This window comes from Pipistrellus kuhlii, unplaced genomic scaffold (assembly GCF_014108245.1).
Source record: "Pipistrellus kuhlii isolate mPipKuh1 unplaced genomic scaffold, mPipKuh1.p scaffold_m20_p_17, whole genome shotgun sequence".
NCBI classification, from domain to species: domain Eukaryota; kingdom Metazoa; phylum Chordata; class Mammalia; order Chiroptera; family Vespertilionidae; genus Pipistrellus; species Pipistrellus kuhlii.
In genome coordinates, this window is record NW_023425482.1 from 26,053,860 (window position 1) to 26,081,779 (window position 27,920).

At 51.3% G+C, this 27,920-nt stretch overlaps 1 protein-coding gene across 1 annotated transcript; it reads right to left on the reverse strand.

Annotated features, from left to right (window-relative positions):
• Positions 1–454: 454 nt before the first annotated feature.
• Positions 455–18,229, reverse strand: CCDC113 (coiled-coil domain containing 113). The gene is made up of 9 exons (XM_036441098.2): positions 18,080–18,229; positions 15,696–15,822; positions 13,910–14,071; positions 11,901–12,056; positions 9,817–9,897; positions 7,819–7,974; positions 4,126–4,233; positions 1,911–2,066; positions 455–609 (listed from the first exon to the last, which is right to left on the reverse strand). The coding sequence occupies exons 1-9, from the start codon at positions 18,172–18,174 to the stop codon at positions 478–480; spliced, it is 1,173 nt and encodes a 390-aa protein (XP_036296991.1). The 5' UTR covers positions 18,175–18,229; the 3' UTR covers positions 455–477.
• Positions 18,230–27,920: the final 9,691 nt, after the last annotated feature.

Here is a 27,920-nt window from a genome sequence, read left to right on the forward strand (position 1 = left end):
CCCCGTCTTACTGCCCCCCATCTCACTGCCCACCTCCCCGTCTCACTGCCCGCCCCCCCCGTCTCACTGCCCACCTCCCCATCTTACTGCCCCCCATCTCACTGCCCGCCCCCCCGTCTCACTGCCCGCCCCCCCCGTCTCCCTGCCCGCCCCCCCCGTCTCACTGCCCACCCCACCCCGTCTCACTGCCCACCCCCCCCCGTCTCACTGCCCATCTCCCCGTCTCACTGCCCATCTCCCTGTCTTACTGCCCCCCCCGTCTCACCGCCACCTGCTCCCGGCACCGTCACCTGTGCTCTGAACTAAAGGCGGGCTACCGAGCCAAACCGAGTGCCCTGTGGTTCTTTCCGTGTGGGCGCTTCCAGGGGCCGGGCTGGGACCAGGCCGGGGAGGGGCTGTGGGCCTGGCTGGAGATCGGGGGCACCGGCCGCCCCGGGAACAGAGCGGAGCCCGGTGACGGGAAGGGAGCTGGTGCTTTTAATGGATTGCTTTCTGGTCCCACAGCCCACGGCCCCCCTCCGGCTCCTTCCCGGGGGGGCTGATGAGCTGCAGCTGCTCGTTGGAGGCCTTCATCTTGTTCCAGTCCTTGCGGTAGCCCTTCAAGGACATCTGCGGGGGGAACGGGAGAGGGGAGAGGTCACTCGGGAGATGCGGGCTATGACCGGGCTGAGCACGGCTCTGGAGGGTGCCCCGGGGTCCACGGGGCGGGGCGGGGCGGGGCGACCCAGGGGCCGTGGGAGGGTCGTCCGAAGGTCGCCAATCGGACCTCACGGAGCACCAGTGAGCTCTACCTCTCCCTCTCCCTCTCCCTCTCCCCCTCCCTCTCCCCCTCCCTCTCCCCCTCCCTCTCCCCCCCTCTCCCCCTCCCTCTCCCCCTCTGTCCCCCCCTCTCCCCCCTCCCCCTCCCCCCTCCCCTCTTTCCCCCCCTCTCCCTCTCCCTCTCCCTCTCCCTCCGAGGGCCACCCGCTGGTGACCGCTGCTCTAAAGAGCTTGTTTCTGGTGGGCAAAGTGAGAAGCTGCAGGTTCCCACTGGGAACCTCTGCTACTTCTCAGCTTCAGGTCTGGTGGGCCCGGGGCTGGATCCCAGTTTATTTCCTGCGGTGGGAAGCGGGGCCAGGGTGGGGTGTGAAAGCGCCCCTCTATGTCTTTTAGAAAACGGTTTTTTGTTTTGTTTTTCCCCATCAAGTTTTTATTGATTTCAGAGAGGAAGGGAGAGGGAGAGAGAGAGAAACATCGAGGATGAGAGAATCAGGGAGCGGCTGCCTCCTGCATGCCCCCTGAGGGAGCCCAGCCTGACCCAGGCCAGGCTGCAGACTGAGCGTCATCGAGGAACCAGAAGGCCCAGGCTGGATTCCCACCCCTGGGTTTCGTGCTCCATGCCCAGGAAGGGGCGTGCAGGAGGCAGCCGATCAAGGATTCTCTCATGGTTGATGTTTCTCTCTCTCCCTCTGTCTTCCTCTCTGAAATCAATAAAATAATAAAAATTATTTTTTTAGCCGAAACCGGTTTGGCTCAATGGATAGAGTGTCGGCTTGGGGACTGAAGGGTCCCGGGTTTGATTCCGGTCAAGGGCATGTACCTTGGTTGCAGGCATATCCCCAGTAGGGGGTGTGTGCAAGAGGCAGCTGATCGATGATTCTCTCTCATCGATGTTTCTAACTATCTCTCTCCCTTCCCCTCTGTACAAAATCAATAAAATATATTTTTAAAAAATTATTAAAAAAAAAAATAAAGTCATCCTTTGTTTCAATATAAGGCTCAAAAAGCTGTGGAGACACTCCTCTCAGATGTTACGTGTCCAAGCATCTGTATCGTTAGCTCAAAAACTAAGCCGCAGACCCAAAACGGGAAGGGCGTGGCAGTCCGCCCACCGGGGCCTCTCGGGGGCGGGGGGGAGGGGGGGACCCCACCTCGGCGATCTCCACTTTGCGCTCCCACACGCGGATGGTCTTCTCCAGCTCCCCGTTGAAGATCTTCTCCCGGACGTACATCATCACGGGCGGCGCCCGGAACTCGGCCATCTGCTTCCGCAGCCTCTGGTTCACCGCCTCGGCCCTGGCCCGGTCCTGGGGGGAAAGGACCGGGTCACCGGCTCCCTGCCACCTCCGGCCCCCGGGGACTAGCTGGCCCCCCCATCTCTCCCCAGCTGCAACCAGTTCTGAAAACAATGTTCACATTTTCTTTCTTTTCTTTTCTTTTCTTTTTTTTTGAATATATTTTATTGATTTTGTACAGAGAGGAAGGGAGAGAGAGAGAGAGAAACATCGATGAGAGAGAGTCATCGATCAGCTGCCGCTTGCACACCCCCCACTGGGGATATGCCCGCAACCAAGGTACATGCCCTTGACCGGAATCGAACCCGGGTCCCTTCAGTCCCCAAGCCGACGCTCTATCCATTGAGCCAAACCGGTTTCGGCAATGTTCACATTTTCAAAGGAGTGTGTGTGTGTGTGTGTGTGTGTGTGTGTGTGTGTATGTGTAGTCACAAAACACAGAGCGTGCTGAATCACAATGTGGATGCTGCCACATCTTCTCAGTGACCGCAGGGCCGGGAGAGAGCCCAGGACGGGTCAGGTCTGCCGTCCAAGCAGCCACTGTGCTGAGTGAGGGTCAGGTGCCTGACCGGCTCCCTCTCCTTTCCCCGGGGCACTGCCTCTTGGTGTCTGTGTGCTCTATTCCATATCAGTTACATCGTGGTCGGCAAACAGCGGCTCGAGAGCCACGTGCGGCTCTTTGGCCCCTTGAGCGTGGCTCTTCCACAGAACACCACGGCCCGGGCGAGTCTAGGTTGAAGAAGTGGCGTTAGAAGAAGTCTAAGTTTAAAAAATGTGGCTCTCCAGAGGAATGTCCATCATTGTCCTTTTCGTATCGATGTTTCTAACTCTGATGACTAAATGAGTTTGCCGAGTTACATCATTACAGGCATGTTATATTTTTTTGCAAGGTTGTACATGCAACACTTTCAATGTCTGTCTTTATGGGGCATTTAAGGAATTCTTGAGGAATGTTGGGACTCTACACAATCTCTACCTTGTGAGCTGACTCTAGACTAGGGGTGTCGAACTCAATCAGAGAAGGGGCCAAAATCTAAAATCCAGCCTAAATCGCGGGCCGAATTGTTTACTGAACAGTCATAAACTGTCATTGTGATGGAAACGCAGCGGAGTGCAGTGATGACAGCGCGGTGCGGGCCACATTGCAAGGCCTGGCGGGACGGATTTGGCCCGCGGGCCTTGTGTTTGACACATGTGCTCTAGACCCTAAGCCAGCAGCGGAAGGCCGCGCTGCTAGACTGCAAACCTCCAGGTACCACTTTCTCCTTTGACAGCCCAGGGATAGTTTTATTTTTTTATGGTGTCACCTTTTCTAGACAAAACTCAAGGTGGCTTGTCCTGGCTGGTGTGGCTCAGTGGTTGGAGCATCGGCCTGAGGACCAAAGGGTCGACCCAGGTTCAATTCCCCGTCAAGGGCGTGTACCTCTGTTGCAGGTTCCCCAGGCCTGGTAGGGGCAGGCGCGTGTGGGAAGCAACCAATCGATGTGTGTATGTCTCTCTCGTCAGTGTTTCTCTCTCTCTCTCTCCCTTCCTTCTATTCTCTCTAGAAGTCAATGGAAAAAATATCCTCTAGTGAGGATTAAAAATAAAAAAAAATCTAAGTGGCTTGGGTTTTTAAAAAATATATATGTTTTGCTGAAACTGGTTTTTCTCAGTGGTAGAGCGGACTGAAAGGTCCCGGGTTCGATTCTGGTCAAGGGCATGTTTCTCTCTCATCGCCGTTTCTAGCTCGCTCTCTCTCTCCCTTTCTCTCTGTAAAAAAACAATAAAATATTTTTCAAAAAAAATATATATATGTTTTATTGATTTTTTACAGAGAGAAAGGGAGAGGGATAGAAACATCAATGAGAGAGAAACATCCATCAGCTGCCTCCTGAACACCCCTTACTGGGGATGTGCTCGCAACCAAGGTACATGGTTTTGACCGGGATCGAACCTGGGACCCTTCGGTCCACAGGCCGACGCTCTGCCCACTGAGCCAAACCGGTCAGGGCTGGGTGGCTTGGATCCTGGTGGATGATGACTCAGGCCCTTGCAAACACCAGACGTGGCACACTGAGCCTGCTCTTACCTCTTCTACTTGCAGGGTTTCTCTCTCAATTTTTTCAAGCAACTCGTGTCTCTGCTGGGTCTCCTTGACCAGGTTGATGGACATCTCTATGGCTCGTTGCAGCCTGGTCTGAAAGAGAGCAGCGCGGCCCGCCCTGAGCAAAGCCCACCCCGGGGAGCTCCACCGAGGACAGGCGGCTCTTTGTGAGCCGGAGGGAAGCAGGGCCCTGGGACCGTGCCCTGCCCTTCCCACACGCCCAGGTTTTCAGCATCCTGGTGTCTGGGTGGTGGGGAGGAGAGAGCCTGGGTGTCTTTTTTTTAAAAAAAATATATTTTATTGATTTTGCACAGAAAGGAAGGGAGAGAGATAGTTAGAAACAACAATGAGAGAGTCATCAATCAGCTGCCTCTTGCACACCCCCTACTGGGGATGTGCCCGCAACCAAGGTACATGCCCTTGACCGGAATCGAACCCGGGACCTTTCAGTCCCCAAGCTGACGCTCTATCCACTGAGCCAAACCGGTTTTGGCAAGAGCCTGGGTGTCTTATCCTCACCTGCAGGGGCCGAGCTGCTGAGACCCAACTCCCACCCCACTGCTTACAAGTGTCCCGTCCGACCACACTGACCGCCAGGGGGCAGATGCTCAGCGCAGGAGCTGCCGAGCTGCAGTGACTTGGCAGCGGAGGTTCTGGGGTGACACACCGGAAACCAGAGAGGAGGGAGCCCGGGGTGGGGGGGATTGGTAATTCCACCTTTGGCTGTGGGTTAGGTGGTTGCTGGGGCCCTGTCAGCCCTGAATCTGGTTTCCTGCACACGAGCATTTGCATTCCACACCCTGTGCCGATCGCAACTTTGCGGAGGGATGTCCTAGTGCTGGTTTGGGCCTGATCCCTGCAGTCCAAGCAGAGGGACCCCCACCTGCTGGAGGGACCTCGCTCACTCTGTAGACGCCCTTCGAGCCACGGTGCTGGGTGCCCTTGGTGCTGGGGGGACAGCACGGACCAGCTGTAGCCCCGAGGCACACAGACCCACCTCCAGGACGTGAAGTTCTCACCACACACAGCTGCCTGCCTGCCAGGAGGTAAGCTCAGGGCCTCGGAGGGAGTGGGCCAGCTTCTTCCTCCGCCCCTCGCTGTGCCCATTGCAGAGCTCCTGGGAGAGGCTCCGTCATCTGCTGCCTATCATCTGTCACCAGGAAAGTGGGCCCTGGGGTTCGGACTGACACGGCTCCTGTTCTGGCCACCGCAGCCCTTGTCTCTGCTGCCGGGGTTCTGAGACGCCAACCACCCGCGCTGTGTATTTAGACACGTCCCCAGGGGCGGCCAGGGTCATCTTATAAACCAGAGATCAGACAGGCCCTGTGCTGTGCAGCTGGGTGGGCAGGATAAGATCGAGGCCCGGCGTGATGACGTGATGTGAGCTGGAGCAGGGCCTGGGAGTCCGGAGGAGGGCTCCGCTCCAAACAGCAGGGATCAGATAAGCTAACTGTGGACGAGATAAGGTCCAAGCCACGGTTACGACACCGTCCTGGGTGACCGAGTTTGAGAATGCTGGCCCCGTGCTGCCTACACACCTCGGGGCTGGGGGAAGACGCGTGTTCAGGTGGTTCAGGCGCTGGGCCGGGAGTCACAGAGGGCCGCAGACGTGCTGTCTGAATCTGGCAATTACCCTGCCTCCCTGGGCCTCTGGTTTTTCATCCGAGAAAGGAAAATCCTGGACGAGCATCAGCCTAGTCTGAACACATTCCAACACACTTTTTAAAAAATACACACTGAGTGGCCAGGTTATTATGATCTCTAAAAGCCTAATAATAATAATGATAATAATATAATAATAATAACAATAAAACATTATATATATTATATATATATATTATATATATGAGGCCTGGTGCATGAATTCGTGTATGGCTGGGGTCTGGCCAGCCTGGCCAAGGGGAAGCGACATGGGTGGTGTGGCCGGCCTGCCTGCTGATCGAACTCCTGGTCGAAGGGACAATTTGCATATTAGCCTTTTATTATATAGAATACACACTTTGTGGCCAGATTATTATGCGTTCAGAGCTCATAATAATCTGGCCACTCGGTGTATATTTTTATTGATTTCAGAAAGGAAGGGAGAGAGACATAGAAACATCAATGATGAGAGAGCATCATTGATTGGCTGGCTACCTCCTGCACCCACCCACCCCCACTGGGGATTGAGTCCACAACCCAGGCATGTGCCCTGGCCAGGGATCCAACTGTGACCTCCTGATTCATAGGTCGACACTCAACCACTGAGTTACGCTGGCCGGGCCCAATTCACATACGTGTGGGCCACATGATGCCCGTATGTGAGCTACCAGAACCCGTAGCCACAGCTACTACCTGGGCCCAGACAGACAGGAAATATTTTAAGTTTTGCAGGCCCAGAGGCAACACTGAGGATGCTATATTGTTACTTATATGAATAAGAGTGGGGGGGACACCAATTCTCCACAAATGTTTTATCGATAAGACTTCCAGTGTCGGAATGAAGTACAATCGTTTGGACTGCAGGTCCACTAACGGGAGGAATGGCGTCTCTCGGGGAGAAGCTGGTTTTGCCTCATCGGGTTCCAAAGGCGGTGTTCTTACCAAACAGACTGCACATGTTCCGTGACAGCCATTCCTGGCTCAGCGGCTCGCGGGCCGGGCCCTCGGGCCCACGGTTGGCTGACCGCCGCCTCGGCCGGCTGCTAGCGGGGTGACCCCAGCCCAGCCTGCTGGGGACAGGCCCAGCTCACGCCTACGGCCCTGCTTAGTTATTAATAGCGCCTCCTTTTCTCCGAAAAGGGTTCGCGGTGTGGGTGCGGACTTACTTAGCAGCGTTCTGATTTATAGCTAAGATGGTTTTCCTGCCGGGACTGGTTTGGCTCAGTGGGTAGAGCGTCGGCCTGCGGACTGAAAGGTCCCAGGTTCGATTCCGGTCAAGGGCATGTACCTTGGTTGCGGGCACATCCCCAGTTGGGGGTGTGCAAGAGGCAGCTGGTCGATGTTTCTCTCTCATCGATGTTTCTAACTCTCTGTCCCTCTCAATTCCTCTCTGCGTAAAATCAATAAAATATATATTAAAAAAATATATATGGTTTTCCTTCGCAGGGTTTATAAGCAGGGAATGCTTTTTATATGCCTAAGCAAAACAGGGCCCTCAGTGTGGTTAGCTCTCAGAACGCACTGTGCATAAAATCATCTGGGGCATTAAAAATAATAATAATAAAGATGCATGGCCCTCGCCCCCTAACTCAATTGGTCGGGGTGAGACTAGGGTGTCCTTATACCTTTTATAAAAAGTAGAAGCGCCGGGCTGGTGTGGCTCAGTGGTTGAGCGTTGACCTATGAACCAGGAGGTCATGGTTCAAACTCTGTCAGGGCGCTTTCCCAGGTTGGGGGCTGTATGCCCGGTGTGGGGCGTGCAGGAGGCAGCCGATCACTGATTCTCTCTCATCATTGACGTTTCCATCCCTCTTTCCCTCTCCCTTCCTCTCTCTCCAATCAATAAAAAACTTTTTTTAATTTAAAGTAGAAGCTCCTGGGGTGGTCGAATGCACAGCCAGGGCTGTGAGAACATCGGGGTGCTGCAGGAGAAGCCGGGGAGCAGAGGGAGGCCGAAGGCCACCCGTCCCCGCGAGAAGCGGCCATGGAGCCCGGGGCCGCCCTGTGGCAGGGGCCTGGGCACCGGGGTGGACCTACTTTGTACGAGTTGAGGATCTGCAGGGTGGTCCCGGACGCCATCTTCAGCCGGATCAGCTCCTGGTTCCTGGCCTCGATCGTCTCTAGGAACTGGGCGTTCTCGATCTTCAGCTGCTGGAAATCCACGTCATGGAGGGCCTCGCCCACCTCTTCCTTCTGCAGGCCGGAGGAGAGGGAGGAGGGACCTGAGGGAGGGACTTCCGAGCGTGTGGCCCACACCCCGCAACTCCGGGTGAGATTCTGGAAGCCGGGCATCTTCCGGTCATTCAACCAACACTGCCTGCGGGTCTGCATGGGGCCGGGCGGGGCCCTGGGCCCTGGGGACAGAGATCTGAGTGTATTGGGCCACCTCCTGGCCTCATGGAGCGCATGCATCCTGGGTGAGGGTTCACGGACAGGGGCGGTGTGGAGGCACAGGGCTCCGGGTCCGACTACGAAGGCCAGACTCGGGCGAGATAGATCATGAGAACGATTCTTCACGTGATCCTTTCCTGGGGGGGGGGGGGGGGACACTGTGCAGAAATGTTGGGGATCGACGGAGAGGAGCTTGCATGTGTCCTCAGTCACTCTGTGCCGTCCCAGATCCCAAGTCCGTCAAGCACTAGTCCCTGGACGTGTTAATTCTGCTGCCCGATGCTGTGTCCCTGTCTGGGGCCACCTCTGACCTGCGTGCCTTCGGTGCCCGTGTCCAAGCTAATAATGGAGCGAGGGGAGGACGCAGCCCTGTCATCACGCCCGGGGACCCTCTGCACGTCCGCCTTCCTGCCGTTAGGTCAGCCGCCCCAGGACTCACCAAGGAACACAACCACCCTGCCACCCGGGCCATATCCCCCAAAAGCAGCCACAAGTATGACGCTGGCCAAGACCGGTTTGGCTCAGTGGATAGAGCGTCGGCCTGCGGACTGAGGGGTCCCGGGTTCGATTCCGGTCAAGGGCATGTACCTTGGTTGTGGGCACATCCCCAGTAGGGGGTGTGCAAGAGGCAGCTGATCGATGTCTCTCGCTCATCGATGTTTCTAGGTTTCTATCCCTCTCTCTTCCTCTCTGTAAAAACTCAATAAAATATATTTTTTTTAAAAACAAAAAAAACAACAAGTACGACGCTGGGCCTTTTAGATTCAAGCCAACTCTGTCTACAGAGTTACCAGCTGCATTAGTTCCCCGTGGCTGCTGTAACAAGTAACCACAGACTCAGCGGCCTATCAAACAACACAAATCCGCCACCTCACAGCTCAGGAGGTCAGAGCCCGAGACAGTTCTCTGGGCCGGAATCAAGGTGTGGGCAGGGCCTCATTCCTTCCGGAGGCCCCTGGGGAGACTGCTCCCTCGCTGTTGCCAGCTGCGAGGCGCGCCTGCCTGCCTGCCTTCGCTCAGGACGCCTCCCTCTGCCTTCAGAGCTCTGTCTTAGAGCGTCGTCCTGATATGCCATGGTTGTGGGGATTGATCCCCGGTCAGGGCACATACACAAATCAAGCAATGAATGCAAAAATAAGTGGACCAACAAACTGACCACCCCTTGTTTCCTCCTTCCCCTCTAAAAATCAATAATTTTTTTTTTTTCCTCTTTAAAATACATCAGCCCGGCTTACCTGGCTCCGTGGTTGAGCAATGACCTATGAACCAAGACGTCACCGGTTCAATTCCCGGTCAAGGGCACATGCTTGGGTTGCGGGCTCAATCCCCAGTGGGGGGCGTGCAGGAGGCAGCCGATCCATGATTCCCACACCATTGATGTTTCTCTCGTTCTCCCTCTCTTTTCCTCTCTGAAGTCAGTAAAATAAAATAAAATAAAAATTCAAAAAGCACATCACTCTGACCTCTGCTTCTGTTATCACATCTTCTCTCTTCCTCACTTGGACGCATGTGATTGCATGGAACCTTCTCAGACAACCCAAGATTATCTCTCCATCTCGAGATCCTCGACTTCCATCACATCTGCCAATTCCGGGAATTAGGACACAAACCACAGTCACTGAAAAAACAGAAGCAGCCACGTACCTGCCTCAGCTGTAACAGCAGCTTTTTCCTCATGACTTTGAGAGAAACATTTTTCAAGCGTAATTTGTCCTTTATATTATCCTGGAAAAATAAAAGCGAATTTTAACCCACGTCTCTTCCTCTTCCCTGTTGGTTTGAAACGTTAGTAAGTCTGAGGCAACACACCAAACCTTGAGCCCTAACAATCAGTCACTTATTTTAAGGTCCTGGGACATCTACGAGAGCTGGTGTTGCTATAGCATTTCCTTCATCACCGAGAAGGAGAGGGAGCTGGGTCTGCCCTCTGCAACTTTTCTTTTCCTTTTTTCTTTTTTTTAATATATTTTATTGATTTTTTACAGAGAGGAAGGGAGAGAGATAGAGAGCTAGAAACATCGATGAGAGAGAAACATCGACCAGCTGCCTCTTGCACACCCCCTACCGGGGATGTGCCCATAACCAACGTACATGCCCTTGACTGGAATCGAACCTGGGACCTTTCAGTCCGCAGACCCACGCTCTACTGCTGAGCCAAACCGGTTTTGGCCCTCTGCAACTTTTCTATTGCTTTTAAATTCAGGATCATTTGGGGAGAGGAGCCTTTCCAGACAAAATGACCTTACGATTCTTTGGTCTTTAGTTCTCCTGGTTCACATAACTTTTATTATTTATAACTGATTAGGATTAGTAAGCCAACCCATCTTCAGGACCCAAAGCTGATACACTGCAAAAGCTTTGAAAATGAAGGAGCATTTTAACTCTTTTAAAAACAAATTTTAAAAAAAATAAATTTTAGAGAGAGGAAGGGAGAGGGATAGAGAAACAGAAACATCGATGGGAGAGAAACATGGGTACATGGATCGGCTGCCTCTGCATACCTCCCACTGGGGATGGAGCCCACAACCCGGGCATGTGCCCTGACTGGGAATCGAACCGTGACCTCCTGGTTCATGGGCCGATGCTCATCCACTGAGCCTCAAGATCTGGATTCATTTTATTTATTTATTTATTTATTTATTTATTTATATATATATATTTTATTGATTTTACAGAGAGGAAGAGAGAGGGATAGAGAGTTAGAAACATCGATGAGAGAGAATCTTCAATCAGCTACCGCTTACACACTCCCCACTGGGGATGTGCCTGCAACCAAGGTACATGCCATTGACCGGAATCGAACCTGGGATCTTTCAGTCCGCAGGCCGACGCTCTATCCACTGAGCCAAGCCGGTTTCGGCTGGACTCATTCTTATAATAATGGAACGCCACGAGCTTGAGATGTACCCGTCTCACTCCACACAGACACTTGAATAGATAGGCTCACACTTTTCTCCAGAAAACAGTCCCGGGAGCTGTGGCTCCGTTGGTTGGAGCATTGTCCTGTACACCCGAAGGTTTCTTGGTCTTTAATTCCCGGTCAGGGCACATACGGGTTCTGGGTTCGATCCCTGGTTGAGGCACATACAGGAGGCAACCAATCAATGTTTCTCACTCACATCAATGTTTCTCCCTCCCTTCCTCTCTCTCTAACTTCAGTGCATGTCCTCGGGTGGTGATGGAAGGAAGGAAGAGGGGGAGGGAGGGAGGAAACATATCAGATCTTGAAACAAATAGCAACAGTAAAAATAAGTCATCCATCTGAGAAACTATTGATATTCGCCCTGCCTGATGGATACAGCCTGTGTAAATCTGCATTCTAAAACACACACAAGGCTGGAACCGGTTTGGCTCAGTGGATAGAGCATCATCGGCCTGTAGACTAAAAGGTCCCAGGTTCGATTCCAGTTAAGGGCATGTACCTTGGTTGCGAGCACATCCCCAGTAGGGAGTGTGCAAGAGGCAGCTGATCAATGACTCTCTCTCATCGATATTCCTAACTCTCTATCCCTCTCTCTTCCTCTCTGTAAAAAATCAATAAAATATATTTTTAAAAAAAAGAAAAAAGAAAGAAAAAGGACATAATATTTTTTTTAAAAAACCCTCACATGTAGCAGCGCTGATGGGGGACCACGTGCAGGGGGCCTGCCCCCGCCCCTCCTTTTCACATCCTCATTCAATGACTCTCTTCTCCCTTTCTGAGCACCAGGCACCTCCCGCCCACTCACCCGCCGGCGGTTCGCGTCCTCGATGTACTTCAGCATTTTCTGAGTGGCCAGAATACTCCCTTTCTTCTTGGATATGGTTTTCAGAATATCCTTTTCAAACTCTTGCATGGCTTTCTGTACTTCATCCATCCGAATCTCAGCTTCCTCAATGATGGCCTGGGGGTGGGGTGGGGGTTGGTTAGCACAGAGAGAGGACAGAGTTTCCAAAAGTTCCCAAGGATGTCTCCCTCTGAGGAAACCACCTCCGCAGGCCTCTTTGTGCCCGATATACTGAGTTCCTTTAGGCTTAGAACAATACCCTTAAGAGGCAGATGTGACTGCGTGAATGCTATTACCCGTGTTTTCTGGCGTAGAAGACGGCCCCTAATTTTACAGTTAAAACATATAGGTTTAGACCTATATTCGCTGTATAAGACTACCCCCCACTTCAAAGAAAAGGCTTACTTTGCTGTCAAGATCTGCAGGTAATTTTTGTGCAATTTTGGTCTTTTGCCCCCGATTTTCGGTTGACTTTTTTTCGTTTCAAAAGTCGTCTTATATGCCGGAAAATATGGTATGTAAAAGCATGCCTCAAAAAGTGAATAGGGCTAAAACCGGTTTGGCTCAGTGGATAGAGCATCGGCCTGCGGACTGAAAGGTCCCCAGTTCGATTCCGGTCAAGGGCATATACCTTGGTTGCGGGCACATCCCCAGTGGGAGGTGTGCAGGAGGCAGCTGGTTGATGTTTCTCTCTCATCGATGTTTCTAACTCTCTATCCCTCCCTTTCTCTCTGTAAAAATTCAATAAAATGTATATATTTTTTAAAAGTGAATAGGCCAAAACCGGTTTGGCTCAGCGGTAGAGCGTTGGTCTGCCGACTGAAGGGTCCCGGGTTCGATTCCGGTCAAGGGCGTGTACGTTGGTTGTGAGCACATCCCCAGTGGGGGATGTGCAGGAGGCAGCTGATCAATGTTTCTCTCTCATTGACGTTTCTAGCTCTCTATCTCTCTCCCTTCCTCTCTGTAAAAAATCAATAAAATATATTAAATAAATAAATAAATAAAAATAAAAAAGTGAATAGGAAACATAATAAGGCGGCAAACAACAACAGAGCCTTTGTAGATATATATTTTCATATCTATAAAATATATATCTATAATCTTCTCTGGAGGAAAACTGGCCTTGTTGGTCTCCAACAAGACACGAACCACAGTCATGCATGTTGCATAAGGAGGGAGACAGGGATTTTTCAACCAACTCACTGACTTAAACTTCAACCCCCTTGTATTATTAAGAAATGAGTATAGCCGAAACTGGTTTGGCTCAGTGGATAGAGCGTTGGCCTGCGGACTGAAGAGTCCCAGGTTCAATTCCGGTCAAGGCCATGTACCTTGGTTGTGGGCTCATCCCCTGTGGGGGGGTGCAGGAGGCAGCTGGTTGATGTTTCTCTCTCATCGAGGTTTCTAGCTCTCTATTCCTCTCGCTTCCTCTCTGTAATAAAACAATAAAATATATATTTAAAAAAAAGAAATGAGTGTACATTTTTAAGGGTATTTGTGACTATTATGGTTGTTTATTTTATTTTTTAAAATATATTTTATTGATTTTTTTTTTTTTTTACAGAGAGGAAGCGAGAGGGATAAAGAGTTAGAAACATCGATGAGAGAGAAACATGATCAGCTGCCTCCTGCACACCCACCACTGGGGATGTGCCCACAACCAAGGTACATGCCCTTGACCGGAATTGAACCTGGGACCCTTCAGTCTTCAGGCTGACACTATCCACTGAGCTAAACCAGTTAGGTCAGTAAAAGCATTTTTACAAAATAAAATATTAGTTAACCTAATCCATCATGTCCATAGACAAAAGAAAAAAACAAAGTTGGGCCCTCCATTGTCTCAATCTGCTTGTATTTCTTTCAAAGTGCAAACACTCACTGGAACGTCCCATAGGTCCTTCCTGTAAGTCGGACGGACGGACAGACGGACGGACCCAGGTGGGGGGGCCCCCCACTGGGAGGAAGGTTACCTCGTGGTGCTGCAGGTCCCGCTCGGCGTTGGCCCGCAGGTGCCTTATCTCCTCCTTGGTGTCTTCCAGCTCCTTCCGCACCAGGTCGCACTTCTGGTCCACGCTGAGGGTGGTCAGCCGGTCCGTGCCCGAGCGGGACTTGGACTTCCGCCTGCTCCGCAGCTACACCCCCAGGAAGACAAAGCCGCTGTCAGGAAGGCACGGGCCACAGGGCAGCTTCGGGCGGGCATCGACGTGACCTCTCAGACCGGCCAGAGAGAGCAAACTCAAAGCGAGAGGGTTCTGGCTATTAGGCCGGAGGGAACCCCTATGTCCCCAGCCAACCCGAGGCCTAAGCTTGACCATGAACTGAAAGTAAAGCAGGGCGAGTGTCTCCGGGATCGAGGGACGGTGAACCTGCCCTGGACTGATATTCAAGTCCGTGCCAGGGGAAGCCCGGAGCTCAGAGCTTCCTAAGCTGAACACAGAAGAGAAATTTGACTGGGGGGGAAAGGGGGAACGGGACACAGTAGTCAGCAAAAACACACAAAGGGACAAAAATGTTGGGTCTCCTATGCATTTGAGCCAAGGTTCACATGCAGGTGGCCCAGGAATAGATGGGATTGTTTGGCTCTCAAAGGATAGGCTTACCCACAATTTTTAGTTAAAAAAAAAAAATTAAATAGCCCAGCCAACATGGCTCAGTGGTTGAGCATTGACCTATGAACCAGGAGGTCACGGTTCAATCCCCAGTCAAGGGCGCATGCCTGGGTTGCAGGCTCGATCCCAGTGTGGGGTGTGCAGGAGACAGATGATCAATGATGCTCTCTCATCATTAATGTGTTCTTCTCTCTCTCCCTTGCTCTCTTAAATCAATAAAAAAAATATTAAAAAAATAATAATTACCGACACTTGAAAAATCAGGAAACTACCAAAATAATTCAGATTTCCAGCTTCTCAGGAAAAATCAGCTACTCTTGACAACCCCAGGCCACCTGGCTGGGCCTCGCAGACGAGGAAGGAATTTTCCAGTACCCACACAGGCCCACCTCACCCCTTTCAGTGCCTGGCAGGGCCTTGTAAACATTTTGAATCTCCTGAGGGAACTATTTCAAACAAAATAAGATGTTCTGAGAGCCCCAACCGGTTTGGCTCAGTGGATAGAGCGTCGGCCTGTGGACTGAAGGGTCCCAGGTTCGATTCCAGTCAAGGGCATGTACGTTGGTTGCGGGCACATCCCCAGTGGGAGGTGTGCAGGAGGCAGCTGATCCATGTTTCTCTCTCATGGATGTTTCTTTCTTTTTTTTCTTTTAAATATATTTTTATTGATTTTTTTTACAGAGAGGAAGAGAGAGCTAGAAACATCGATGAGAGAGAAACATCCATCAGTCACCTCCTGCACACCCCCTTCTGGAGATGTACCCGCAACCAACGTACATGCAGTTGACCAGAATTGAACCCAGGACCTTTCAGTCCACAGGCTGACGCTCTATCCACTGAGCCAAACCGGTTTTGGCTCTCTCATAGATATTTCTAACTCTCTATCCCTCTCCCTTTCTCTCTATAAAAATCAATAAAATATATTTTTTTTAAAAAGAGTTTGGGGGGAAAAAAGATTCTGGGAGAGTCAATCCACTATTAATTAAACCTGATTCTCTTCACACTGACTTGAAAGAGAAACCCTGAGAAGGAAGAAAGAATCAAACAACAGGAACAAAGTCATATGTCACTTGGCCAAAGGCAGGTGCGCTGATACCGCTTGCATCTAAGGGGACAAACTGAACGAAACAACTCTTCAGCTGTGTACCTGTGCGAACTCCGATCCTGACATTTTAATTTCAGACAACCGCAGCATTCGCTGTTCCTTGGATTCCAGTTTATTTAAATATTTCTGAAACATCTCTGTCTCAGTTTTGAGAGCAGAGTTTCCATAGCTGCAAGACAGAGTGCACCTGAGTGAGTTCTGTTAGTAGGTAGGTCAACACCAAATAAATAGTATTTAACACTTACCTTCTACAAGATACTTAACCTCGTAATGCCTCCGTTTCCTCACCTGTAAAATGGGAATAACAACAGAACCTACCTCTTAGGTTGCAGTAAGGAAGGTAAAGCCAATTGAATGTAAAGCCTGGTACATAATAAGGCCTATTTATGTAGTTGACATGTTTTTAACACGTCAAGGAACCACAAAATTCAAATCAATCATATTATAATACATTGAAGATTGTGGCGGAGATGAAGCTACAAGTTTCATCTCCAAGCATCTTCTATCCCATTTGTGAAATTCCTTCTGAATTCATTCATTCTGGAAGTCACATTCCAGAATCTTCGGATGTTTCCTTTGATTTAATTTTTCAGGGTTTTTTTTTTCTTTTCTTTCCTTTCCAGCAACCAACAGATGAAATAACCACTGGAAATGCAACATAAATGAAGGAGAAGCTTTAAACAACTAGAGAGGACAAACCTGGTTTATCCTGTTTAAGCCAGGAGTATGACTCTTTGCTTCTTCACTTCATAGATACATATACGTAGCATACATACATATAACACACGTGTATGCCCATGTTTACATCAGAGAGAGAACAGCTTTGATATTTTCCTATGTTATTGAGTTCATTTCTGTTTGGCTGAATTTTAAGATTAGTGGAAACGGCTCAATGAAAACCCGATAAATCAAAGTGTCTTTCTTTTTTAGCCTGTGTCACATTCCCACTGCAGGGTGCACAAATCCCAGCGCGACCACGGACCAGCTGTGTGGCCTTTGGAAAGTGGCTTACCCTCTGTCTTTGCTTCCTCACCCACCTCGGGAGTTACTGCACCATTATTCTATAAGGTCATATATGCAAATTACTTGGCACGGAATAGGCACTGAAAAAATAAGAGCTATTAGTGCCTTAGCAGGTTTGGCTCAGTGGAGAGAGCCTCTGCCTAGGGGCTGAAGGGTCAAGGGCACATGCCCAGGTTGCAGGCTCCATTCTCAGTAGGGGGCCTGCAGGAGGCAGCCTATCAATGATTCTCTCTCATCATTGATGCCTCTCCCTCTCTGAAATCAACAAAAAATATATTAATAAAAAAATAAAAAGAGCCAAAACCGGTTTGGCTCAGTGGATAGAACATCATCCTGCGGACTGAAAGGTCCCGGGTTTGATTCCTGTCAAGGGCATGTACCTTGGTTGCGGGCACATCCCCAGTAGGGGGTGTGCAAGAGGCAGCTGATCGATGATTCTCTCTCATCGATGTTTCTAACTCTCTATCCCTCTCTCTTCCTCTCTGTAAAAAAATCAATCAAATATATTTTTAAAAAATAATAAAAAGAGCTATTAGTAGTCATACCTCAGTGCAAACCTAAACTGGTTATAGATGCAGGGCAGAACACTTGTGTGGCCAGACCCAGGATGTTCTGTATGCAACCAATAAGTTGTACAATTACTTCTACTGCACTGTGGAATCTTGCTATCCAGTTTACCTTTTATAGTAGGTATAAAACACACTGCTAAAAATACAGAATACTGCCGAAATCGGTTTGGCTCAATGGATAGAGCGTCGGCTTGAGGACTGAAAGGTCCCAGGTTGGATTCCGATCAAGGGCATTTACCTTGGTTGCGGGCACATCCCCAGTGGGGGGCGGTGCAAGAGGCAGCTGATTGATGATTCTCTCTCATCGATGTTTCTGACTCTCTATCCCTCTCCTTTCCTCTCTGGAAAAAAAAAAAAAATCAATAAAATATATATTTTTAAAAATACGGAATACAGGGCCAGTCACTCTTTGTTGTTCATCTCCATGCTTATAGGATGGATCCAGGCATAACTTGAGTCAGACTAACGATATCAGCTGCCGCTTCCCTTTTTACCACAGATCCCTAGCATTGGCAAGGTGCTTGGAGGCCGCCTGGTCCAGCCTGCCCCCGCCGAGCAGAGGCTGGGCTGAGCATGCATTTTGACCCCCAGGCTGAGGCTCTGGCTCCACCGGCCCCGCACCCTCACACCTCCACGTGGTTCTGGCTCCATCCATGGCTTGTGAGGTCGGTGGCGGCGGACACGCAGCACTGAGAGGCAAAGGCGAGTATTTCTCCCCGTTGTGGGGGGTCTCACTGTCTCAGCGCTCCAGGCGGCCTTGACCGTCCCCCGGGGCCCAAGGCCACACGGTGAGGAGGGGCCGCCCCGGGAGCCAGCGGCGGGGAGCCCCCATACCTGAGCTCTTCGACCAGGCTGAACAGCTGGATGATAGGCAGATGGTTTTCCTCCCCGAACTCGCTGGTGCTCGTCTCGGTGTCATCGTCAGCCATCGCGCTCACGAAGCGGCCCTCGCCCTTGCCAGCGCCAGGTGTGGCCAAGCCAGAGAGCCCGGTGCTGGCTGGTGCGCGTCGCTCCGGCTGCAGCCAGGCAGCGCGTTGCCTGGCGACGGGGACGCGGGCATGGAGGGGCGTGGCTTCCAGAGGCCCCGCCCCGCCTCCCGCCCCTCTCCACGCTGTCCTTTTTTTTATTTTAGTTTTAATGTGAATTTTATTGGCATTGTTTTAGCATGAACACCCTAATTTTGAAGAAATACATATATATATATATTGTATATAGTATATACACTAATGTATTATAAAATATATAACTTATAAAAAAACAAACATTTAAAATCAATGTTCTAAAAAGAAATATACAGAAGAGTTCTATATATTTTCCCCACATCACTTGGAATACATGGTTTTTCATTCGCTGTAGCTCCATAACTCACAGCCCAGGCACGTGAATAAGATTTAGGAGAAAAGCTTCACGCCGGGTAGCGGTCTTTGTCCTAGACCAGGCACCTAAGCGCGTTTGCTTTTACTTCTTCAACAATAATTGTTTGTTTGTTTGTTTGTTTGTTTGTTTTTAAATATATTTTATTGTTTTTTTCACAGAGAGGAAGAGAGGGATAGAGAGTTAGAAACATCGATGAGAGAGAAACATCCATCCGCTGCCTCCTGCACGCCTCCCACTGGGGATGTGCCCGCAACCAAGGTCCATGCCCCTGACCAGCAAAAAACCTGGGACCTTTCAGTCTGCAGGCCGACGCTCTATCCACTGAGCCACACCGGCTAGGCCACAACAATAATTTTTAAAACGATAATAATAGTAACGACTGGTTCTCCAGCACTTCCTATGCCACATGTGTCAAACACAAGGCCCGCGGGCCAAATCCGTCCCGCCAGGCCTTGCAATGTGGCCCGCACCGCGCTGTCATCACTGCACTCCGCTGCGTTTCCATCACAATGACAGTTTATGACTGTTCAGTAAACCATTCGGCCCGCGATTTAGGCTGGATTTTAGATTTTGGCCCCTTCTCTGATTGAGTTCGACACCCCTATTCCTATGCCCTTGCCACCTTGGCAGTGGCCTTGTGATGATAGCCATCACTCTCTTTATTCTCCGAACGAGGAAACGGACACAGGAAGTGAAATCCGTTTGCTGGCGTGTTTTCCTTCCTCTGCCTCCCTGGGAGGTTTCTCCTCTGCTCACCACCTGGTGCTTCTAGCACTTTCTCTTAGGTACCAGTATCCTGCATTTCTGAAAGGAAGAAAAAAAAAAAACCTGTCTGATTATGAAATGAATATACATACATTCAAGAGACCCTTAACTAGGCACCGGATGTGTCCCGAGCAGCTTGGGGACCTCCTGGAGCACCCACCACACTCAGCCTCAAGGAGTTTCCAGTGAAGTGATGGAAACAGTTCCTAAATCAGCTCGTCGCCACCCGAGAGGTTAAGCCTCACACCGTTTCATAGTTATCGTCTCCTCTGAGCCTCAAAAGTCTCAAGAAGTTGGTATTATTGTCTTCATCTTACAGATCAAGAAACTGAGGGATGGAGTCGGTTACCCATGGACACACAAGAGTGGCATCAAGCCCTATCCAGTTTGGCTCAGTGCATAGCGCATTGGCCTGCGGACGGACGGAAGGGTCCCAGGTTTGATTCCAGCCAAGGGCACATGCCCGGGTTGTGGGCTCCATCCCCAGTAGGGGGAGTGCAGGAGGCAGCCAATCAATGGTTCTCTCTCATCGTTGATGTTTCTCTCTCTCTCTCCTTCTCCCTTCCTCTCTAAAATCAATAAAATATATATTTTTAAAATTTTTAAAAGAAATACTTACCATCCATACAAATGGATGCCAGTCCCAAGAGGGCCCGGAGAGCGAAGGGGCCCTGCAGAGGTGTCAGCCATTGGGCTGCGTGATACAGCGGACCCAGCGCTGGCGGAGGTATGGGCGGTGGGAAAGATGTGGCGTGCAGCTTTAAGGAAGACCCGGGGGAATCACGGTGCACTGCCTGCTGCTGTGGACAAAGACCATGCGGTCCACAGCAGGAAATGTCACGCCTTTTGAGAAGCAGCTCCTGGCCCGTCAGTTTGGCAGCCGTTCATAGCAGATGACCACGTGAAAAACTGACTCAGCCCTGGCTGGTGTGGCTCAGTGGATAAAGTGTCAGCCTGCGGACAGAAGGTCCCAGGTTCGATTCCGGCCAAGGGCTCATGCCTGGGTTGCAGACTTGATCCTCAGTGGGGGATGTGCAGGAGGCAGCCAATCAATGATTCTCTCTCATCATGGATGTTTCTATCTCTCTTTCCCTCTGTCTTACTCTCTGAAATCAATATATATATATATATATGTTTTAAAAAACAACTGACTCAGCTTGCACGCTTTGAAGAAAAACACTGACAACTGCCATTGTTATTTCCTAACCTATTTATTGCCACTTAGGTAATACTGTTGCTCAATAAAAACACTCATAACAATTATTGTTTCAGATTCTACTTATTGAGTGCTGCCACCTGCGTGCCAGACGCTGTGCCGAGCACGTCCCACACCTTATCTCGCTGCATCGGCCGGATGGCTGCAGGAGATGCGGGTACCTTCTCAGCCCCCGTTTTACTCGGGAGGAGACAGACAAGTTGAGCAACGTTCTCAAGGTCACGTAGCTATTCCGGGCGGGGCTGGAATTCAGGCCCAGGTTCATCCCCCTCTGCTCTGTCTTCTCGTCCTGTCCACCCTGTGAGGGCAGTGGCTGGGGGTAGGGCATAGGGAAGGGACTATCTGGAGACATTGTTGTGTGTTATAACCGAGGGGGGTTTGTCATCTAGCGGACAGAAACCAGAGGTTGCACTGGTATTAGTTACCCAAAGCTGCTGTAACAGCCACAAAGGGGTGGCTGAAGACCACAGAAAGGTATTGTCTCACAGTTCTGGAGACCGGAAGTCCAGCTTCAAGGTGTGGGCAGCCACACTCCCTCCGAAGGCTCTGGGAAAGAATCCTGTGGCTTCTGGCAATCCTTGTCATTTCTTGACTTTTAACCCTATCACTCCATGTTCATGTGGCCTCCTTCTCCTCCTTCTCCTCCTCTTCCCCCCCCCTCCTCCTCTGCCTTCTCCTTTTCCTCCTCCCTCTCCTCCTCCTCCTCCTCCTCTCTTTTCTCTTCCTCCTCCTCCCTCCTCCTCCTTCTTCTTCTTCTTCTTCTTCTTCTTCTTCTTCTTCTTCTTCTTCTTCTAAAATGTTTTTATTGATTTTTAGAAAGAGAGGGAGAAAGAGAGAGAGAGATAGAAACATCCATGATGAGAGAGAATCATTGATTGGCTGCCTCCTGCATGCCCCCTACTAGGAATCCAGCCCACAACCTGGGCATGTGCCCTGACCTGGAATCGATGTCTCCTGGTTCAATGCCTTCTTCTTCGTGTGGCTTATGGGCAGTGACTATTTGGATGCTATAGAAAAGCGCACTTTCTGCTTCTCTGTCCATAAATATACCAGCACCTGCTATGTGTGTGGCCTAGGGAGGCAGCAGTGAGCAGCTAGCTCACAGGGAGCTCCAGTCTGACCTGGAGAATGGCAGTGAGGTAGGTGCTATCGGAGAGGAAGACAGCGTGTCCAGATTTCAAGGGGTCATGGATCACGTGAGGTCAGAGTATGTTCTTGGCCCGTAGATGCTGTTCAGCAGTTCTGATACCAGGCTCTCACTTAAAAAAATAATAAAATAAGCCTTGCCTGAAGGTGGTATCTGAGAGGGGGGGAAGAGAGAGAGGAACATTGATGTGTGAGAGAAACTTTAATTAATTGCCTCCTGTACGCAGGAGGATTCTCCAACCAACGGAGCCGCCCGGCCAGGGCCCGGCTTCCGCCTTCTAAACCATCAGTGCCGGGTGGCACTGTGCCCCCTCCCCAGCGGTGGGTCACTGGCTCACACGTGTTGATGGAGCCTGGAGCTGTGTCGGGCACTGGATGAGCTGTCAGAATGCCAAGGTGGGAAGGCCACGGGCCAGTCCTGGCCCCACGTGCCCTGAGATGGATTCCTCTCCTCGCTGTGCCTCGGGAGGGGTGGCAGGGAGCCCATTAGGGTAGGTTTCCTGGCTCCTGGATCAGCTGGAGGGCAGGAGGATGGAGAAGCGTGGAGGAGAGGGGAGGGAGGTGTGCCCTCTCTCTGCCTTGGCAATGCCTCTGGTTGTGGCTGACTCTTCTCCGTGGCTCCGGGTCCCACGGACAGGCCTGTCCCACTTCCAGCTTCCGCAGGTGGCCCAGCCCCTGGGCCCCAGTGGCTGCCCTGCTCCCTTGCCCTCCAACTGACCATGACTGTGGCCGTGGTCTCCCCCTCTCCCTGGCTCCTGGGCCTCCCCTTGTGTATTGATTCCCTGCAAACAAAAGGATGATGAAAACCTTTCACTACCCCCAACTCCAACCTCTCCCCGCAGGGCCCCAGGGTCCCCGGATCCCCAGCCCCCACTCCCACCCTGGGCGGGCTCGGGGAGAGCTTTGTGCCAGGGCCCCTCGCTTCTGTGGATCTGGGAACGGACTTCTCCTTGGGGAGCAGGCGCCCCTGGCCGCTCACCTGGAAGGCGGGGCGGGCGCTGTCTCCACCTCCTGGGAGCTGAGTCACTCCGTCAGCATCCCCTCCCGATGCCACAGCTGGCTCTGCCAGACCCTCTGGAGGCGGCCACGGCCCTGCCAAGCCAGGGCCTCCTCCCTCCTCCCTTGTCAAAGGCAGGAAATGCCGGGAACCCCATTCTGCTGCACAGCTGCTCGGACTATCACAGTCTTCGCAGGACAGAGATGACCACATGGCACAGAGGAAGAAGACAGCTCTCTCTCCCTCCCTCCCTCTTACCTTCGGGTCTCAGTCCACCCCCCCCCCCAGGGGAAACCGTGTCTAGCAGCTCCGTGTGGGACTCTGTGCAATGCATATTCGATTTTCTGTATTAGGGTGTTTATAGAGCAATGTTAGGTTTACAGCAACATTGCGGGGAGGGTACAAAGGTTTCCTTATATACCCCCCCCCTCACAGCCTCCCCCATCCCCCACCTCCCCCCTAGAGTGCACATTGCTCACAGCCGATGAGCCTGTTATCACCGGCACATGCTTATCACCCAGAGTCCAAAGGTTGCTTATGCTTTACTCTGGGTGTTGCACATCCTAAGGTTTAGATTACATGTATAATGACATGTGTTCACAATTACCACATCTACTGTCCCTGCCGAAGCCTCCTCTGTGCTCTGCCAGTCCCCTGGCAACCCCCAGCAACCCCCGGCAACCCCTGGCAACCCCCAGCAACCCCCGGCAACCCCAGATCTTTTTCCTGTCTCCATAGCTTTGCCTGTTTCTGAACGTCTTCTGGTTGGAATCAGACAGTCTGTGGCCTTTCCAGATCGGCTTCTTTCACCCAGTAAAATGCAGCTTAAGGCTCCTTCCTATCTTTTCGTGGCCTTATAGCTCATCTCTTTTTGGTGCTGAGTAATACTCCACACGGCCTGGAAGTATCACGGTTTATTTTATTATTCTTAATTATTTTTAATCCTCACCTGAGGATATGTTTATTGATTTTTTAGAGAGAGAGAGAGAGAGAGAGAGAGAGAGAGAGAGAGAGAGAGAGAAACATTGATTGGTTGCCTTCCTTTTTGGTGTACAGGACAGCGCTCCATCCATCTGAGCCCCCAGCCAGGGCTCTCACAGTTTATTTATCTGTTCACCAGCTGAAGGATATCGTGTTTGCTTACACGTTTCGGCAGCTGTGAGTAATGCTGCTATTGACATCCAGGTGCGGGTTTTGGTGTGGACCTGGGCGTTTATGGTAAGAGTAATACGTTTAGTTTTGCAAGAAACTGCCAAGTGTCGGTACTGCTCGCATTCCTGGCAGCAGCGAGTGAGTGCGAGTCCGCCGCCCCAGCTCCGCCAGCAGGTGCGGCCGGTGCTCAGGATTCCGGCCGTTCGGCTAGGCCCGGGGTGCTATCTCGCTGTTGCATTATTTTGCATTTCCCGTATTTTCACATCTTCTTTGCTATTTTTCTTTGGTGAGGTGCTGTTCAGGTTTGACCCTTTTCAAAATCAGGTTGCTTCTTCTTTTTTAAAATATATTTTATTAGTTTTTTACAGAGAGGAAAGGAGAGGGACAGAGAGTTAGAAACACCGATGAGAGAGAAACATCGACCAGCTGCCTCCTGCACACCCTCTACTGGGGATGTGCCCGCAACCAAGGTACATGCACTTGACCGGAATCGAACCTGGGACCCTTGAGTCCGCAGGCCGACGCTCTATCCACTGAGCCAAACCGGCCAGGGCTCCTTGAATGTTTTATTTCTGCTCTCACATTTATTTACTTTTTTTATTTACTCTTTTTTTTTTTTTTTAATTGACAAGACTCCTGTTTCTGATTGCCTCTTGTAGCAGCCGCTGTTGGCACTAGCCCTTGGCATTCACCCCTGCCTGCTTGCCGCCCAGGGCTGTTACTGCAAATATCTGCAGAGCCTTGCCCAGGGGCTGTGTCCTTCCAAGTGGCATTGGCGGCTTAGGTGTAGGACACACTGGAAGTGCTGAAGGTCACTTCCCCGAGCACTGGTGAGGATACTGCCCAGGCTGTCCTGTACTGTCTCCTGGGGTCCCAGCAAGAGCAGGCTCCGGTGACCACAGCAGTCACCATTTTTTTCTTTTTTCTTTTTTCAATATTTTATTGATTTTTTTACAGAGAGGAAGGGAGAGGGATAGAGAGTTAGAAACACCGATGAGAGAGAATCATCAACTAGCTGCCTCCTGCACACCTCCCGCTGGGGATGTGCCTGCAACCAAGGTACATGCTCTTGACTGGGATCGAACCTGGGACCCTTGAGTCCACAGGCTGATGCTCTATCCACTGAGCCAAACTGGTTTCGGCATTTTCTATAAGCGCAATCTCAGAAGATACAGACCTTTTGCATTTGGCTTCTTTCATTTAGGGTAATGTCTTCAGGGTCCCTCCAGGTTGCCCCATATGCCGGTATTTCATTCCTTTTTATGGCTAAAGAAGACCCCATCGACTGGCTGTGCCACGTTTTAGTCAGCTGTCTCCACTGTTTTGGCTGCTATGAAAAACGCCGCTATAAACATGAGTTACACGCTGTGTGCGTGTGTGTGTGTGTGTGTGTGTGTGTGTATGGATGTTTCCATGTCTCCTGGCTATGTCCTGGAGAGTGGCATTTCTGGGTCCCATGGTGACTTTGTGGCCAACCCTCTCAGGACTCGCCCAGCTGTTTTCCAAAGCGGCTGCATGTGACCTCCCACCGGCCTGTAGGAAGGTTTCAGTTTCCCCAGGCGCCTGTCATCACCTGTCACCACTTGTCACGATGGGCCCTTTTCGGTGTCGCCGCCCGGCCAGCCGGGTGTGAAGGGGCACCCATTGTGCTGTAGCAGGCCGTGCGGCTGAAACCCGTCCGGCCCAGAAACCAGTTCTGCACTCCGCCGAGGCCTGAGTGCCCTGGCTTCAAGGTTACAAGTCTGTCAGGGGGTGGAGGCTGCTGGCTGAGCCGGGGCTCCCTTCAGAGGTGCAGGGTGGCCGAAACCGGTTTGGCTCGGTGGATAGAGTGTCAGTCTGCGGACTGAAGGGTCCCGGGTTCGATTCCGGCAAGGGCATGTACCTTGGTTGCAGGCACATCCCCAGTAGGAGGTGTGCAAGAGGCAGCTGATTGATGATTCTCTCTCATTGAGGTTTTTAACTCTCTATCCCTCTCTGTAAAAAAATCAATCAACCTCTTCTTTTTTATTAATAAAAAAGAAGAGGTGCAGGGTGGCCACACCACGCCCTGCCCACCTTGGGGAAAGCATCTGGGATGTGTGTGATCTTCTGACTGAACGTGGATCACGTTCTGGGGTGAGTAGAGACAGGAAATGCCCGGATTGCAGTTGGAGGAGGAATGTGGACTGGAAGGTGTCATTTGCGTGCTGCCCAGAATCAATGACCTTCTCCACCACACTGCCCCGCTGCCTGAGATCCTACCACGTTCCCGGGGACGTAAGGTGCCGCCTTTTAAACAATGTGGCTCCCTCTGGGAGGGGCAGGCCTCTTGCAAGAAGTCATTAATACGGTGACAAACTTATCGGTGACGAACTTATCGGATGCCGCCCCACACCCCGCAGGGACAGGGCTGCGGGGACAGTGGGAGTTTTGACTCATCGGGAGGGGCGGGCCGGGGGTGGGAGGGAGTCTGGCTGGAAAGGGGGGTAGAGCTGCCCAAGGGGCATTGTTCCCGGATGCCAGGAGGGCCAGGTTAATAGGAGGGGAACAGGATGCTGCCCGGGAGAGTTTTCACCTTCATTCATCGGCTGATCAGTTTACTATGTCACCTGCTGTGCTAAGTGTTTTGCATAAAAATGTTAAAATACATACATATTTTTTATTGATTTCAAAAAGAAAGGAAGAGGGGGAGAGAGAGAGAAACATCAATAATGAGAGAGAATCATTGATTGGCTGTCTCCTGCATGTCCACTACTGGGGACTGAGCCTTGACAGGGAGTCAAACTGTGACCTTCTGGTTCATAGGTCTATGCTCAGCCACTGAGCCACCTCAGCCCGGCCGATGTTTTACTATTTTATTGGTTTAACGAACACATAGGTAACACCACATACCACTACCTATCTCTCACACTCTCCAGCCACACCAAACTGATCACAGATAGCCGAAAAACGGTTTGGCTCAGTGGATAGAGCGTCAGCCTGCGGACTGAAGGGTCTCGGGTTCGATTCCGGTAGGGGGCACGTACCTTGGTTGTGGGCACATCCCCAGTGAGGGGTGTGCAAGAAGCAGCCGATTGATGATTCTCTCTCATCGATGTTTCTAACTATCCCTCTCTCTTCCTCTCTGTCCAAAAAATAAATAAATAAATAAATAAATATATTTTTAGAAAAATTTATTGGACCATCTCTCACCTCCTGCCCAGCCATGCCCCTCCCTGGCTTACTGCTTCCGTACTTGGAGTCTCAGCAGTCCTCTGCATGGGACATACCCCGGTGGCTCTCTGCCTTTGTCGCTGGGAAAACTCAAGTCTTAGCAACGGCCTACAAGCTGCTGCCTGAGCTCTCCCCTTCCCTGGCTGACATCATCTGCCCTCTGGCTCAGCCGCAGGATGCCTGCGGGTCTGTTCCTCACACACACCAGCGTGTGAGCTCAGGGTCCGCGTGGGCCGCAGTGTTCTGCCCAGAACGTTCTTCTCCCAGAACCTGTCTGGCTTATCCCCTCACTTCCTTCAAGTCTCAGCTTCAATGTCACCTCCTCGCAGAGGTCTTTCTTCACACCCCACCCTCCACCTGAAAGGGTCCTGCGTGTGCTGGATCGCTCCCTCTCAGAAAAGACGCTTACAGATATAGGAAGGGGCCTGGCCAGTGTGGCTCAGTGGTTGGGCATCGACCTGTGAACCAGGAGGTCATTGTTTGATTCCTAGTCAGGACACATGCCCAGGTTGTGGGCTCGATCCCCACTGGGGGGCGTGCAGGAGGCAGCCGATCCATGATTCTCTCTCATCATTGATATTTCTCTCTCTTTCTCCCTCTGTCCTTCCTCTCTGAAATCAATAAAAATATAGACTTTAAAAAGAGAATAAATACAGGAAGGGGAAACCAGCTTGGGTTCTCTGGTGTTAGGTTGGAATTGGGGATGTAGAGTGAACTCACGGTTTCCAATAGACACAGATATATATATAGACAGGATTACAGATGGCAGTGTGTGTGTGTGTGTGTGTGTGTGTGTACGTGTTGCTCCAGCTCAGCCGCCTGGAGAAGGC

Excerpts from the sequence above, each read along its gene's own strand:
- CCDC113 (XM_036441098.2), bottom strand. The coding sequence starts at position 18,174 with ATGGCTGACGATGACACCGAGACGAGCACCAGCGAGTTCGGGGAGGAA. Across the intron at positions 12,057-13,909 it reads GGGACCTGCAGCACCACGAG|GCCATCATTGAGGAAGCTGA; the intron begins GTAACCTTCCTC and ends CCCCACCCCCAG. Across the intron at positions 9,898-11,900 it reads AGGACGCGAACCGCCGGCGG|GATAATATAAAGGACAAATT; the intron begins GTGAGTGGGCGG and ends TTATTTTTCCAG.